The sequence below is a fragment of the Hyperolius riggenbachi genome, chromosome 6, assembly GCF_040937935.1.
Source record: "Hyperolius riggenbachi isolate aHypRig1 chromosome 6, aHypRig1.pri, whole genome shotgun sequence".
NCBI lineage: Eukaryota > Metazoa > Chordata > Amphibia > Anura > Hyperoliidae > Hyperolius > Hyperolius riggenbachi.
The window spans coordinates 200,349,998-200,365,628 of record NC_090651.1 but is presented as its reverse complement, the minus strand read 5'-3'; the positions used below and the strand labels follow the sequence as shown (position 1 = coordinate 200,365,628).

General features: G+C 43.8%; 1 protein-coding gene across 2 annotated transcripts in view; it reads right to left on the bottom strand.

Moving 5' to 3' along the window:
* Positions 1 to 516: 516 nt before the first annotated feature.
* The window catches only part of UBASH3B (ubiquitin associated and SH3 domain containing B), a 263,575-nt gene continuing 248,460 nt past the window's right edge, over positions 517 to 15,631 (bottom strand). For both annotated transcript variants that reach the window (XM_068240295.1, XM_068240296.1), the window contains exons 13-14: positions 12,036 to 12,145; positions 517 to 4,784 (exon numbers count right to left, since the gene is read on the bottom strand). In XM_068240295.1, coding sequence (XP_068096396.1) covers positions 4,647 to 4,784; positions 12,036 to 12,145 — 248 coding nt within the window. In that variant the 3' untranslated portion in view covers positions 517 to 4,646. The remainder of the gene's footprint in view (positions 4,785 to 12,035; positions 12,146 to 15,631) is intronic.

Here is a 15,631-nt window from a genome sequence, read left to right as displayed (position 1 = left end):
CCCTCTCTGCGTCTGTTAGCTTCCTCCAATAGGAAGCCAGGCCGCAACCTAGGAAGTACTCCTGGCTCGCGGCTTGGCTTCCTATTGGAGAACGCTAACAGAGGCGGAGAGCGGCAGGGGGAGCGTGCTATCAAGGGAGAGATGCTACGAGGCTGATTGTCAAGCCTCACATAAACAAAGAAGGCTAGCAACAAGCAGATTGTCGCTAGCCTGGCGATCTTTTAAGGGGGGACAGCAGAGCGCAAAAGGGGGCTGGTAGCGGCGATACAATGACCCAGAGGCATGTCATTGTGCACATGACATGCCTCTGGGTCCTATTAGGATTTCAGTATGCTGCCTGGGGTTCTCTTTAAGCTATCATGTGGTATATCTCTCAGTATTTGATGGATATTTGAAGTGGATCTTTGAAGCAGGGAAAATGGATGAAAAACACACAGATATACATAGATTTGTTATTATACTGAGTCCAAAGTGCAGAAAATTAACAAAAATTGTATTAGCTCAAAGCCATTAGTATATTGTTAATCATTTTTAATTATAACTATATAATATTGGGAAATGTTTTTATTATAAACTTTCTTATTTTCCTGAATAGTTTGATTATTTTTCGCCTTTTCTCTGCTCTTGTTTCCTCCGGTCTATAACCTTCTGAATGGCTGTTAGTTAGAAACCAACAACTCCAGGTTGGAGGTAAAATATCGAACATCTCGCGTGTTTCACCGCTTGCGCTATTCTTTGTGAATTGACATTTATGAGGCATTTACCCCACTAGTCTGTAATTTTAGTTTTACAGGCAGTAAGGGCCTGAGCCCACTAACGCAATTGTGTCCGCTTGCTTCTGTCCACTTTTCAGCATCTGTAACATTGATGTGTTGCTGAAAAGCAGACACAACTGCGCACAACTGCGTTATTGGGATCATGCCCTAACAGTCTTAGTGAATTGAAATTTCACAAAATGTCTGTTTTTCTGCTTTACAGCATGCCATAATGCTTTGTGAACTGAAGCCAATGTCCTCATTGGGCAGACTGAAATAAATCAATCTCACGAAGAATAGCACTGGTGAATATAATTTAAATAAGTATGCCTAACATTAATCAATAGCTGCCAGAAAAAAAAAACACATCACTGTACCGCATAACAAAACAGCTGCAAAAATGAGCTTTAGGCCTGTAACCCACTAGCAGCGCTTTTCTAAGCCTTTTGTAAGGGCCCTTTCACTTGAGCAGTTGATAGGCAGTGAAAAGCCTCACAAACTCTTGCTGCTGCCTGGCAACAGCTTGCTGCTGCCTGGTAACTGCTCATTGAGCAAGCAGTTCAATTGCTTGTGTGAAAGGACCCTAAGCGCTTGCGATTTGAAAAGCTCTTGCTAATGCAATGCTATGGGTGTGATCTGATCCCACTTGAGGGACGTGATTTTTTAAAAATACCCCATAGCATTACATTAGCAAAAGCTTTTCAAATCACAAGCGCTTAGAAAAGTGCTGTTAATGGGTCCCAGGCCTTCGTGGCTAATCACTATGTCTCAACAGACTGGGAAGCCTCACACATCTAATGAGGTACACTTGTGGCAAGAACATTATTAGCGGGCAGCGCAGGTAAAACCTTAAACTACGAAACAGAATTCTGTGTTCTGTAGTCAGACTGGTAAAAAGGTAAGCAATGGCAAATTTAGGGCTTTCTACAGGTGTAATCACCACAGACGGTCAGTGAAATGCAAATAATTCCGGCTTGCAAGAAAATGTGTAAGCAGCTTAGTATTAATCCAATTAAATAAACTTCCTGTTGATATAACCTGGCTCCAGGGGTGTTTCTAGCCTTTTTGTCACTCCAGGAAAGAAGTTCCGTGCTTCTGCTGTGCCCTGCTCTGCCTTTACACTGGACTGGAAGGGGGGGGGGGGTGCAGGAGGGGACAGGAGCAGGTAGTGGGACAAGGAGACAGAGGAAAGCATAAAAGGGGGACAGAAGGAGGCACAGTGGGACAGAGGGAGTCACAAAGAGATACACACAGAGCCGTATCACCCACAAGGTAATTTAGGCAGGTGCCTAGGGCCTGGAGAGAGTCTAGGGGCTCGGCTTATGCTAACCCCCCACACATTTTGGCAAAAAAGCAAGGTGACCATCAAGCATGGGCCCAAAGTTGTTGCTTGCCTAAGGCACCATTTCACTTTAATCCATCTCTGGATGCACAGGAGGACTGAAGGGGGAACAAGGAGGCAGAAAGAGGCACAAAGGGAGACAGAAGGAGGTACAGGGAGGGCACACAGGGGGACACAGGTGGCACAAAGAAGGAGGTACAGGGAGGGCACACAGGGGGACACAGGTGGCACAAAGAGGTACAATGGGACAGAAGGAGGAACAAACACCCGTCAGGGGCATGGCTTCATCTGGGGAGAAGCTTAGGTCTGGGGGTGGGGCTTAATCAGGGGCATGGAACCCTCAGGACCAATGGCACTCCAGGCAGTGGCCTGTAATGCCTATGCCTAAAAATGCCCCTGCCTGGCTCAATTCCAAGACTATACATTTTTCTTTAAATTTGCATGCAAGCCAGAATTTGCATCAGATTGACCATATCTAGTTATCTTTCATGCACCAATGTGTAGATTCTCTCCAGTAGGATTGTGTGTATAAAGGTGCCCACTAATAAGGCAATTGTACAATCTTAGCAAATATATGTAGTAGAAGGGTAAACTGAGTGTATATACTTTGAATGGATACTTTAGGTAATTCCTCATATTATATAGAAGTGCCAAGATTGTACAACCAAGAATGCATTTTTCTTAAGATGCCCACAGATTATACAACTAGCATCCTTGCTGAACACCAGCTGAGATGAAATCGACAGCTGTTTAGACTAATGTTTTTATATGGTGGCCATTACAATCCTGTCCAACGGAAATTATTGGTTGTGCACATTAATGGCCAAATACCTGCTAACCAATTTGATCAAATCAATGGAATTGAAACGTTTTTCGAATTGATCTCTTCAATCTGGCCAGATTGTTTATTGGGATCTGAAATGACTGATTGTCCATGGGGTTGTATTGTTAATGGCTACATTTAGCTCCATGCCACAAATTATAGTTTGCCAAGTCCCTGATGTGACAGCTGTGATAATTACTTAAAGTGAACCAGAGATGAAAATAAACGAATGAGAAACAATTGGATCTGTCCTTCTACGCCTACAAATGATTCTTTTAGATATCTCAAGGTTTTATTTTATGTATAAACATTTACAAAGCAAATTTAATGTTTTATAGTCTCTGCTCAATTGCAGTGTCCATTGTGAAAATACACGAATTATTGGTTTTTTATCTTTTCCTCTCACAGTAAAAATTCCAGGTATCTGCTTAGGAAAGTGTTTTATAATTGTAATTTATCATCAGTGAGCCGAGTGAGTCGTGACTGGAGAAAAACTGTCAGTTCCATAGCCAATTAGACAGACAGGGAAAAAAGAAAAGGAGCACAACATGGTGTCTGTATGCTTGCCACTGTATATACACGTCTATCTTATGTCACGTGTCATCTCTGGTACACTTTAAGATTCCATAATGATATACTGTAATCTTGATTGTACAATCTTACCACCTTGCAAAGTATATTCACTCAGTTTATCCTTCTACTATATAGATTTGGTAAAATTTACAATTTGTGGATACCTTAAGCAAACAAAAGTCACCTGTGCAAGATGAGGGAAATCCTAAATTCCACTTGGGGTTAAGATGAGTATACACACCTAATATTAATTGGCCAATTTTACCACTTACCTAGTATGAGGGCCAACACATTTTGAATACATTGAACAGATAATGTGAGTAAGTTCTAAAAATTCATTGAAGTGGTAAAATTGGCAAATTAAGTTTGGATGTGTATAATAAAGCTTTACTTTAGATTAGGGATAATCAATGATATGAAAAGTATTCTGTTGATGTTGGGTTGATGCAAATTTTATGAGAATTTTTTGTAAATCTGTGCAGCTTGAAAATGGACAAATCAAAAGACACAGCATAGATTTCAGGCTGCATATGTTTACATAAAATTAGCAAAAAAAAAAAATTGCATCAGACTGCATTATTTGCATCACATTGACCATCACTACTTCAGACCCAGATCTGAGAGACAAACAAGCTGGACATACACTAGCATATACAGATCCAATCAGACCTGTGATAAATACTTCCTGCTCAATATATTGAACAGGAAGGGCACCGCATTTGAAATACTGCCGTGGATACCAGTGAAACATGAAGCAAGAGGGCAGTCCTGGATCAGGCAAGTAATAAATTATCTAGGAAGACAAAAGCTTTACAACAGCTTCAAGATGGGAAGCCCCTGTATACAAGACCTGAGCTATATACACAATGACCTGATGACGTCTAGGTTGCACTTGCCTTTAGTGGATTCCTGCACTGTTACACTCAGAAGTTATTGGTTTACCATACTGACTTGTAAATATAGATCTTCAACAAAAAGATCTGATAGAAACCCCAAGTGTATGTGTGTATGAATATACACCCACACACACACACAGAGATTACATGACATTGGTATAGTGGGGCAGCAACAAGACACTGTGCCGCTGCAGGCATCCACAGGCAAAATGTTTTACAATTCCCATTGGATAAACAGTGCAATGCGTACACTGCAGTCACTCCTGGAGCAAAGTCTCTCTCCAATTGAAGCCACCAGTGGGTCCATGAGTGAGTGGGAGGATTGGGGGGTCCGTCAGCTGCCACAGGCTGGTGTCTCCCAGTTCTTCACAACAGCAAAAACCCAAATAGGGAATCTGTAACAAAAGGAGTGACAGAGAATGATAGTCGTCACTTGATGTACTGCACATGAAATAGATGACCTATCAAGGCTCAACTGTGGATGGATGTTATCCATGTTGGATGTTATCCATGGATTCCTGTTCCTGGTATTTTCATGCTTTTAATATGACCTCTTGTGGTCGCATGGACAGGAAATCAGGACAGCAATAAAAACCTCCCCATGGCTTTACCGCTTCCGTGTCCTATGGAAAAACTTTCTGGTGCCTGTCTCAGAGATTTACATATATCCTGTCAGGACAGGAAATTAGAAATACTTTTGAGTTTGTCCCTCATGTGTGAGAATGTCCCAAAATGAAAATAGGTACTTAGGTATTAAGCCATCCAGGCAGTTACACACTCCTGAAAAGTGTATACAATGTTTGAATCCCTTCAGCATCTCAGATTACAGCCAGTAATCATGTTCAGAGGTGTGTGCTCTTAGTGGAAGAAATAAAATTTCATATAAATTTACAGTGTATTAAATAAAGAATGAACACATTTTACATAATAAATTACAGTACATAACTAAAGATACAGGAAACATCATCATCATTTAACTACTTGCCGACTGCTCCACGCCAATTGGCGTGAGCAGTGTGGCAGCCCCAGGACCGCTCCACGCCAATTGGCGTGAACGGCTGTCTATGGGGCTAGCAGGAGATCACACGCAGGCTCAGTTAGACGGCGAAACTGTCGTCTGTTAGGGTAGTACAGCGCTGCGATCTGTAGCAGCACTGTACTGGAGACAGTCGTGTGACGCGGCTGTCCCCCTGGGACACAGGGAAGCGATCCGCTGTGATAGGCTGAAGCCTATCACAATCAATCGCGCTGATAGGCTGGCCAGGGGAGGGAGGGAGAGAGGGCGATAAAAATAATTTAAAAAGCAAACATTTTATTTAAAAATAATATAAATATTTATAAAAACAAACAAACATTGGGGGAGCATTCAGACCCCACCAACAGAGAGCTCTGTTGGTGGGGAGAAAAGGGGGGGGGGGAATCTCATGTGTGCTGAGTTTTACGGCCCTGCAGTGGCCTATTTAACTAAAAAATGCCCTGGTCTTTAGGGGGGGTTTAACACTGCGGTGCTCAAGTGGTTAAATTTGAAAAAAATAAGTTAAGTAAAATTAGTAATCCTTAACCTCCCCCCTTCGCCTCCTTAACACCTAACCTTAAAAGGAGTTCTTTGTTTTTTTTGTTTTTTTAAATAAAACAGACACTTACCTGGGGCTTCTACAGACTCTGTGAAGCTGTAAGGCCCCGCGCTGTCCTCCAACGATCCGCTGTTCTCCGCCGCCGATCCCGGTCTGATCGGAATCTGAGACCCGCTGCGCGCCCGCATCATCAGGATCTTACTGCGCAGGCCCAGTACATCAAAACTTTGTACTGCGCCTGCGCAGTAAGCTCTCTATGACATACGCGGGAGCGAGCATTAATCGCCTTGTTAGAACGAATATATTACCGGGACCGGTGGTGGAGAACCGAGGATCGTAGGAGGACGGCGTGGGCTATTACAGCTTTAGGGGGCCGGTAGAAGCTCCAGGTAAGTTTCCGTTTTTATTTCAAAAGCCCCCCAAGAGAACCCCTTTAAAGGATACCAGAGCTGAAAATATTAGAAGAAATGGGGGGAGCAGACATATACGGGGAGCTGTCCTAATGTCCACCGCTTCCCCCATTCTCCTCTGTCCCTCTCCTTTCATAGCTCTTCTGGATTGCCAGATTCGGTCATCGGTGCGCAGGCGGTGGCCTGGCTGTGTACATTCTACAGTGCGTGATCGCAACTGGCAGCACTCTGGGCATGCGCATGATGTAATTGTGACATCATGTGCATAGCACTACCAGCCATGGTCACTCTCTGTAGGACATGCGCAGCAGTGCCAGCACCTGCTTAACTCCTAACCTTAACCCTAACACCCCTCCTTAACCCCCTTGGCATTATGATTCTTTCTGGATTTTAGGGTCTAAAAGCGGTGCAATTTTTTGCACCCTTTCAGACCCTAACACCTGGAAAAATAATCACGCTGCCAGGGAGATCTGCAGAAGTTCCAGCAATCACTCACCTCCCTGGCTCCAGTGCTGCAGTTTTTCCCCCATCCTCCAGGTGGTGCTGCAACCCTAAAATGAGATTGCCGGCTGTCGCCATGACGACAGCCAGCGATCTCACCAGGGAAAAGCAGAGCTTCGGAGGAGAGCTTCGGAGGAATAGAAGAATGGCAACTGACATCGGGATCCCCTGGGAGGTATGTCGAAACACCCGCTGTGCGCATTGCTCTGCATACAGCCTCCGGCGGCTACCCTGTGCACAGGTCGGGATTACCACTCTGAGCTGAGGAACTTCAGTCTAAACAAACATACTGTCATTAAGTTACATTAGTTATGTTAATTAAAATAGATAGGTAATATAATCTCTTACCCACTGTTTTAAAATAACAGGCAAATGTTTGATTTCATGAGGGCAGCCATCTTTTTGGTTGAAAGGAGGTGACAGGGAGCATGAGACACAGTTTCAACTGTCCTGTGTGCTGATCACCCCTCCCAGTTGCTAGGCAACGTGAACAACAACATAGGAAACCCCATCATGCTTTGCAAAGCATCAAGGAAAAAAAGCCCGGGCAGTTTTCTTTGATGGGTGGAGCTTAGCTAAAGATACAGCTAAAAATGATGCTTTGGTAAGAAAAACAAAGTTCTGATGCTGTGAATCTGTTAAAGAAACACCAAGCCTCTTCAGTTCTGCTCAGTAGATTTTTAGTCCGAAGGTTCACTTTAAGGTTATGGATTTTGGGGGGGGGGGGTGCAAGGGTAAGGGTTACTAATTATAATAAACTATTTTTTCCTGTGACTATAGTTATGTACAGAAGTTTATTATGTTAGGAGACATGCTCATTCTTTTTTTAATACACTGTAAACTCATGAAATTTTTATTTCTTCCGCTAAAAGGTGGCCACTGACAGTATCATTTTCTGAATGATTGTTTATGAACGATCGGAAATGATCATTAGTGGTCCCAAACGATAATTTCCAATCATTCATACGAAGAGTCGTTCATTCAGAAAATTGTATTGTTAGTGGTCACCTTAAGAGGCACCTCTATTGAACTAGATTACATGCTATAATCTGAGACGCTGTCGCTGAAGGGATTGGAACATTGTGTACACTTTTCCTGCCTAGATGGCTTAATAGTGAGTACCCTTAAATACTGTTTTCCGGTTGCATTGCACGATAAAATCACATTACTATCCCTGCAAACCAGCTGCAGAGCTCTATCACTCAGAGTGACCATTATTCTGCAATCTGCTCAACAGGCTTTCTGTTGGGCACAATGTGCTGTCTTAGGGCCCATTCTCACTGAGGCGATTAGCAGGCGATTACCGCTAATCCAGCAATTAGAATGCTAAAAAGTGCTAATCACGAGCATGTACAATACAATACAATACAATACAATAACATTTGTAAAGCGCTTTTCTCCCATAGGACTCAAAGCGCATCTGTACAGTATGTTAATCACGGTAAAATCACTAGCGCAATACGCTAGCGCTAATCGCTAGTGTTTTGCGATTCCAAGTGAGAATGGGCCGTAAGGAAAATGGGCAACTAAATTACTTAAATGCACCAAGAAAAGTTAGGCAAACTGGGTTTATTTAGCTAGGAAAATAGACAACTTAGAGGTGATCTACTACTTAACCTATAAATATATCCGAGGCACTATAAAAGCATGTAAATATAGATAAGTATAGCTTTATAAATAAAAAAAAGAACTCATCTGCTTTCGAATAATAAGGCTGAACAAATTATTGCAGTGTAAACACACTGACATTAAGAACAATTAAAATTAATATAAAATTCCCTGATCATGATTGTAATCATAGACCCCTGCTATCAAAAGGTGTTGTATGAAGTGTGGAGTCAAACGGAGCCCCAACAGAGGGGGGCGGGGGGAAACTGGGGGGGAGGGGGGTGTTGGGGGGGGGCTTGGGAAGGTTGTCCAGAAACAAAACTATGTGAAAAAAAACATGCACAAAAATATATTACATCAAGAAGAACTACAAAAAAAAACTATGGTGATAAATTATCCAAATAAAGTGTCAAAAAATATATGGTGAATGGATATACTGATAATACTGGACAACAAAAGTGTGTAAGTTTATTCAAAGTGAAGGTTCCCCCCCTGCTGCTGCTGTTTGACTCCACACTTCATACAACACCTTTTGATAGCAGGGGTCTATGATTACAACATGATCAGGGAATTTTATATTAATTTTAATTGTTCTTAATGTCAGTGTGTTTACACTAATAAAGGTTTTTTCTATGCTGCAATAATTTGTTCAGCCTTATTATTTGAAAGCAGATGGGTTCTTTTTTTGATTTACATAGTTTTGAACCCTAGATCTGTGAGGTATCCTCTTGCTCTACCAGTGTTGTGTTAAATATAGCTTTTTATTCTTAGGCCTTTACAAGGGACAATAGGACATGTACTGTACATATAGGAAAGGAGAGTTTTAACATGTTTAAAGCAACAGGGACAGCCATACTATCCCAGGAACAAAACACATATATAAGTAGATAAATACTTGTTCTATTTACATTCCATATGTATTGCACTGTCCACATTATGATTTCAGTGAATTTTATATAGTAAATAAAGAGAAAACTGTTCCAGGCACACTCCATCTTTACTGCCCCTGACTTGAAGCCAATCCTGATGGCATGTCCTCCCTTACTCTTTTTTTTTTCCCTCCTACAAACTGCACTGTCATATTTAGTTTGCTTTGTAAACAGATGCATTTCGGCAGCTTCTGCATAGATGTGTATTTACACCATAAAGGACTCAAATCTTGCAGCGCCCACAAGGTCCTTCTGCTCAAGACAGTACATGTAAAGGCCTGTCTGCAGTTTGCCAATGTACATCTGAATAATACAAAGGAGAACGGAGTGAAAGTTTTGTGGTCAAAGGAGACCAAAATGGAGCTCTTTTGCATCAACTTAAGTTGTTTGGAGTAGGAGGGATGCGACCTATGACCACAAGAACACCATCCCTGCTATCAAATATAGAGGTGGACACTTGCTTTGAGGATGCCTTTCTAAAGAGACAAGACACCTACACTGCATCAGAGGGACAGTGGGCAAGATCATGTAAAGTCAATACTTGGGAGAGCAACACCTTCCCTCAGCAAGGGCATTTAAAATGGGTTGTGGATGGGTATTCTAGCAAGACAATGACCCAAAACACATGGTCAAATCAACAAAGAAGTGACTCAAGAAGAAGCACATAAAAGTCCTGGAGTAGCCTAGCCAGGCTCCAGACCTGTGGTGAGAGACATATGAAGGCTGACATGTTTATTTCTTTTTAAACAATGTAATTTGCCCGGCTGTCCTGCTGATCCACTGCCTCTAATACTTTTAGCCATGGACCCCGAACAAGCATGCAGATCAGATGTTTCTGACACAAGTCTCAAGGCATAATCACAGGGGTGCAAGTATAACACATGCCACTGGTACATCTCACTTAAAGGACAACTGAAGAGAGAAGAATATGGAAGAAGCCCTGCTGATCCATTTGGCTACAGTAGTGTCTGAATAACACCAGAAACAAGCATGCAGCTAATCTTATCAGATCTGACAATAATGTCAGAAACACCTGATCTGCTTCATGCTTGCTCAAGGTCTATTGCTAAAAGTATTAGTGGCAGAAGATCAACAGGATAGCAAAGCAACTGGTATTGCTTAAAAGGAAATAAAAATGGCAGCCTCCAGATACCTCTCGCTTCAGTTGTCCTTTAAAGAGACTCTGAAGCGAGTCAAAATCCAGGCTTTTAACTTTTATTTATGTTAAGATGTTAAGCACTATAGCTAGTGCTAAAATGCTGCATCCCCACGGCAAAATGAGGGGTTTATACCCCCCAAATCCCCTATGCTAAATGTGGGAGTTCTTCCTGATTGAGGCAGAGCTTATGGTTGTAGCTCTGCCTCTTGTCGCATCAATCCCCGTTGATCGCCGCCTCTCCCCGCCCAATCTCAATCTTCCTTTACTGAGAGGGGCGGGGGAGAGGTGGAGATCCGGGCGGATTGACGCGAATGGAGGCAGAGCTGCAGCTCAAAGCTCTGCCTCCCTGGGCAGCAAGATCTACGACCAAGAAAGTCGTGGATTTTTGTCCTGTGATTTGAGGGGTATAAACCCCTTGTTTTGCCACGGGGATGCAGCGTTTTAGCACTAGCTATAGTGCTTAATATAAATAAAAGCCTGGATTTTGACTCGCTTCAGTATTCCTGGTTCTTTTCATATAGATTCCTCCTCTCTGCTCCACAGATCGCAGTAGCTGGCTAGGGCCCTGCATCAGGTGCGTGTTCCAGCATTAAAGAGAGTCTGAAGCGAGAATAAATCTCGCTTCAGACCTCATATATAGCAGGGGCACGTGTGCCCCTGCTAAAACGCCGATATCCCGCGGCTTAACGGGGGTCCCTGTCCCCCCAAATCCCCTCCGTAATGTGGGGGAGCGCTTCCGCATTGGGGCAGGGCTAACCGCCGCAGCCCTGCCCCACGCGCGTCTGTCAGCGCGTATCTCCGCCTCTCCCCCGCCCCTCTCAGTCCTCCTTCACTGAGAGGGGCGGGGGAGAGGCGGCGATGCGAGTCTGATAGACGCGACTGGAGGCAGGGCTGCAGCCATTAGCCCTGCCTCCAGGAAGACAAATTCTACGACCAACTTTCCGACCAACTTTTGCGGGGGGTGGGTTGGGGGTGAAGGGACCCTCGTGCAGCCGCGGGATAGCGGCGTTTTAGCAGGGGCACACGTGCCTCTGCTATATATGAGAGCTGAAGCGAGATTTAGTCTCGCTTCAGTGTCTCTTTAAGTGATGTCTGGAGCAGAGAGCAGAGCAGTTTACTGCAATTTATGCAATAAACAGGAGTATTTCCTACGCCGGATGAACCCTCACCATTTGTGATTTCACTGGATGATGGAAAGCCATATATCACCAAGGAGGTTCTACATGAATTGTACGTTTTAAAAAAAATGTGAAGAGCTGTTTGTTGTTTCGTAAATCAACCCCCAGAGTTTTATTAAAATTAACCCCCCAGAGTGCTGATAATTATTACAAACAAGGGTGTGGCTAACAGCATGTGATCAAATTTTTGATTCCAGTGGCGATTTAAAAACATGACATCTGGAACCTGACTGGTTACCATGGGACAACAGTTAAACTTCAGATATTTGTACAAAGTCCCCTCTCACCTTTCTGACGACCTGCACAAAGTCCTTGGAGTTCTGTGGGGTGAGCCCCTGAAGCTGACGGGTGCAGGCCTCAAGGGAAGATGCATGTGCCACAATCAGGACATTGTTACCTGGATGGAGGAAGGAGGAATATGTCAAACCTTGTGAGCTCATGATATCTCTTCATTTGTAACAGCCGGATTATGATAACACCTTTTAACCTTATTATCAATCGTCAGTTTCACAGGCTGTTAAACCCAACCATCTTTTATTAGTTGAATAACTTTAAAATGACTGAAAGTGAGAGTAATATGGAGCAGTCGTGATCTGAGGAAACAAATTGTGCTCCGCAAAACGTGTTATTACATTAGTGTCAAGTAATAGCCTACTTACCTGGGGCTCCTTCCATCCCCATGAGCTCTGTGAGTTCCCCCCCTGTCCTCTTCTGCTGCTTTGTTCTGCTGTTATCAGGCTTGGTAATCCCGCCAGTCTTCCCAGTAGTACTGCGCAGATGCAGAACGTTACGTGCCGAGGGAGCGCGACGGGAGGCGCGTGCAGGGGCGAACCATGCTTGCGCTGAAGAACGTGGACGGCCTATTTACCGGGCCAGATAGCAACAGAAGGGAGTGACCAAAGAGGACGGCAAGGGACTCATCGCACCTCACAGGGATATTACTTAATCTCAGGTTCTCTTTAACTACTTTCAAATCAGATGGCTCTTGTCAAGGAACCGGCCCGCGGCACGCCTGCGTATACGGTTCCCGACTGCGGGTTTGACCAGATCAAGCGGGGAGCAGCCTTATTCAAGCTACAAACAAGGCTGGGACCCCTCAAACACTTCCCACTGCCACCACTAGCCGTTGCTAGACACGTCCACTCAGCTGTCGAGTGCTCAACACGCAATCTGCGTTTTCGTATTTGGGTCAGCTTTGCGCTTTAGGCCGAAATACGAGAACGCCAAGCACACACACACAGTTGCAATCTTACAATGTAGTGAAGCAAAACCACTAACAGTCGTTCCGAACGAAACTGTTAGACTTCCCACTCGGCTGTCGAGTGCAGAAGTGCCCCATACACACAATGCAATTACAATCTCATATGGTAGTGTCGTTCAATCATACAATCAGGCATGAACTTATACACGGTTACACTTCAGTCTCTTCTAGGCTATGAGTGTTAGTTTAGTACAGCAGAAGTCAATCTTATTAAATAATGATTTAATATTCCAAAGAAAAAAATGGAACAATGCAGAAAAAAATATATACAAAAGATGTACAAAAAACAAAGTAAAAAGGTTACAAAGTAAAAAGTTACAAGATTAAGAGTTTACAAAGATGCACACAAAGCTATTTGCTTACCGAAATAAACGGGGAAAAATAAACGTTATCAGCTTTGTTTGAACGTCATTGGCGGGAGAACACCGCTTCGACCAGTAGTCGGGCAGCCCTTAGCGTCCTTGCTATCTCCAGAGAGCTACATTTTTTTAGGCATCTGGCCCTGCTTCTTATACTGGGATATACGCCTGGAGGCTGCAACTTCACTGGGAAGGGTAGGAACTAGTTTTAAAAGTGTATTTCACAGCAGATCAAAGGTGGGGACTTGACTGCTCTTGGCATAATCAGCCATTTCCTGGCCAGAGGCAGTTTCTTGCCCCAAGACTAACGCAATTTCCCTGTTTGTGACATCACGGTCTGCCGAGCCACTTGTCACATCTGGGCTAGCTGTGACATGCGAATTTCAAGGCGTTTTCCTGTACGCTTTTGATCTTTACAGAGATTTCCCATCCCCAGGTGACAACTTGAGCAAGGCTTTCATATTCCAGCAGGATGTCATATGTAAAGACCTGGCTCAGGCTGGTGTGAGCTGCTTCAACCCATACTGCAGCCAGTCCAGGTGACAATTGCTACCAAGCACAATACACCTCTGAGGGCCCTTTTCCACTAGCAATCGCTAGCGTTCACGCTGAACGCTAGCGATTGCTGAATCGCAATTACCGGCGATTCCCCGACGTTCGCGGCCGCGATTTTGCTATGCTATGCACTGCATAGCAAAATCGCGGCAATAATCGCTCCGCCGCGCGATCGCAATCCGGTCAAAAACGAATCGCGGTAGTGGAAATGACCTACCGCGATTCCTATGTTAAAAGCGAACTGTAGCGATTTGACAAATCACTAGCGGTTTACGGTTTTGCGATTAAGCAATCGCAAACGCTGTAGTGGAAAAGGGCCCTGAGTCAGTATTCAGACAACAGGGTCTGACCACCTGTATAGGCTTCAAAGCAACTGTCTGATTAAGTGTTTCCTAATTACCCATTTTCTGGCTGTCCAGAGGAACTGTATGCTAATGTCCAAGCCCCCTGCTTCCAGAGGAATTCAATGCAATTGTAGGTCTATTGACCCACACACACACTCACATGAACAGTCCATGAATCTAGCCTGGCATATCTACACCTTTGACATAATACACAGCAGATTAGAAAAATGATAGAAATATACTCCTGTATTATCCCAACATCATCAGCACCTCAATATATCCTCACAGCTCTGACCCCTTAAAAAGGACAGATGCAAGCCAATTAAAAAAAAAAAAAAATCTACTTACCCGGGCTTCCTCCAGCCCCAGGCAGCCGTTCTGTGCAGCTCCGCATCCACCCAGTGGCCCAGGGTCCCCTCTTTTGCAGATGCCGACAGGCATCTACTGTGCCAGCGCGACAGCGCAGTCGTGCTGACATGGTCTGGTGTGTTCTGCGCAGGCCCAAAACTACTGCGCCTGCACACTACACTCCAGACCATGTCAGTGTGACTGCAAGCGGTTCTCGCGCAGGCGCAGTAGATGCCAGCCTGGCCAGGTTGGCATCTGCAACGGAGGGGACCCCGGGCCACCAGCTGGAGGCGGAGCTGCGGCAAGGGCACAGGACGGCTGCCAGGGGCTGGAGGAATTCCCAGGTAAGTAGATTTTTTTTATTTGCTCTGACCTTTTCTTTAAGGACCAGAACTGTTATTTTGCTCAGTTGTGATAGGCTTTTAATTTACCTTCAGAATTTTTTAGTAGTATTCTAGTAATCTAGTATTGTTATTAAGTTTATTAACTACATATCCTTAATTTTATTTTTATTTTCAGATTCATTTTGAGTATTTTTTGTATATTTTTTACATTTATTACTACTCTATTATTGTCCTCTTTATGACATATTGATGTGTGAGATTTAGCATTAATGTGTGATAGAGCATTGTGCATCTATCCTTTTAGGTACAGTATTGACCTGTGGAATTGAGCGTTTAACTCAAGAAACGAGACACGCTGAGAGGCAGGGATGCAGCCATTAGCCCTGCCTCAACAGGAAGCAATCCCTGGACACCATGGAGGGGATTTGGGGGGTAAAGACCCCTCGTTCAGCCGCAGGATAGCTGCGTTTTAGCTGGGGCAAACATGCCCATGTAGAATATAAGCTAAAAAGCTGTTTTTAAAGTCGCTTCAGACTCTCTTTAACCATGTAAATAAATTTGTCTTTTTGAACAAAAGTCTAGACATCTTGGTTGAGGTAAGACACCTCCAAATATCTATGTTTGTGATATCAATATAACGGTTACACAATTTTTGGAACTTTTCATCCAGTT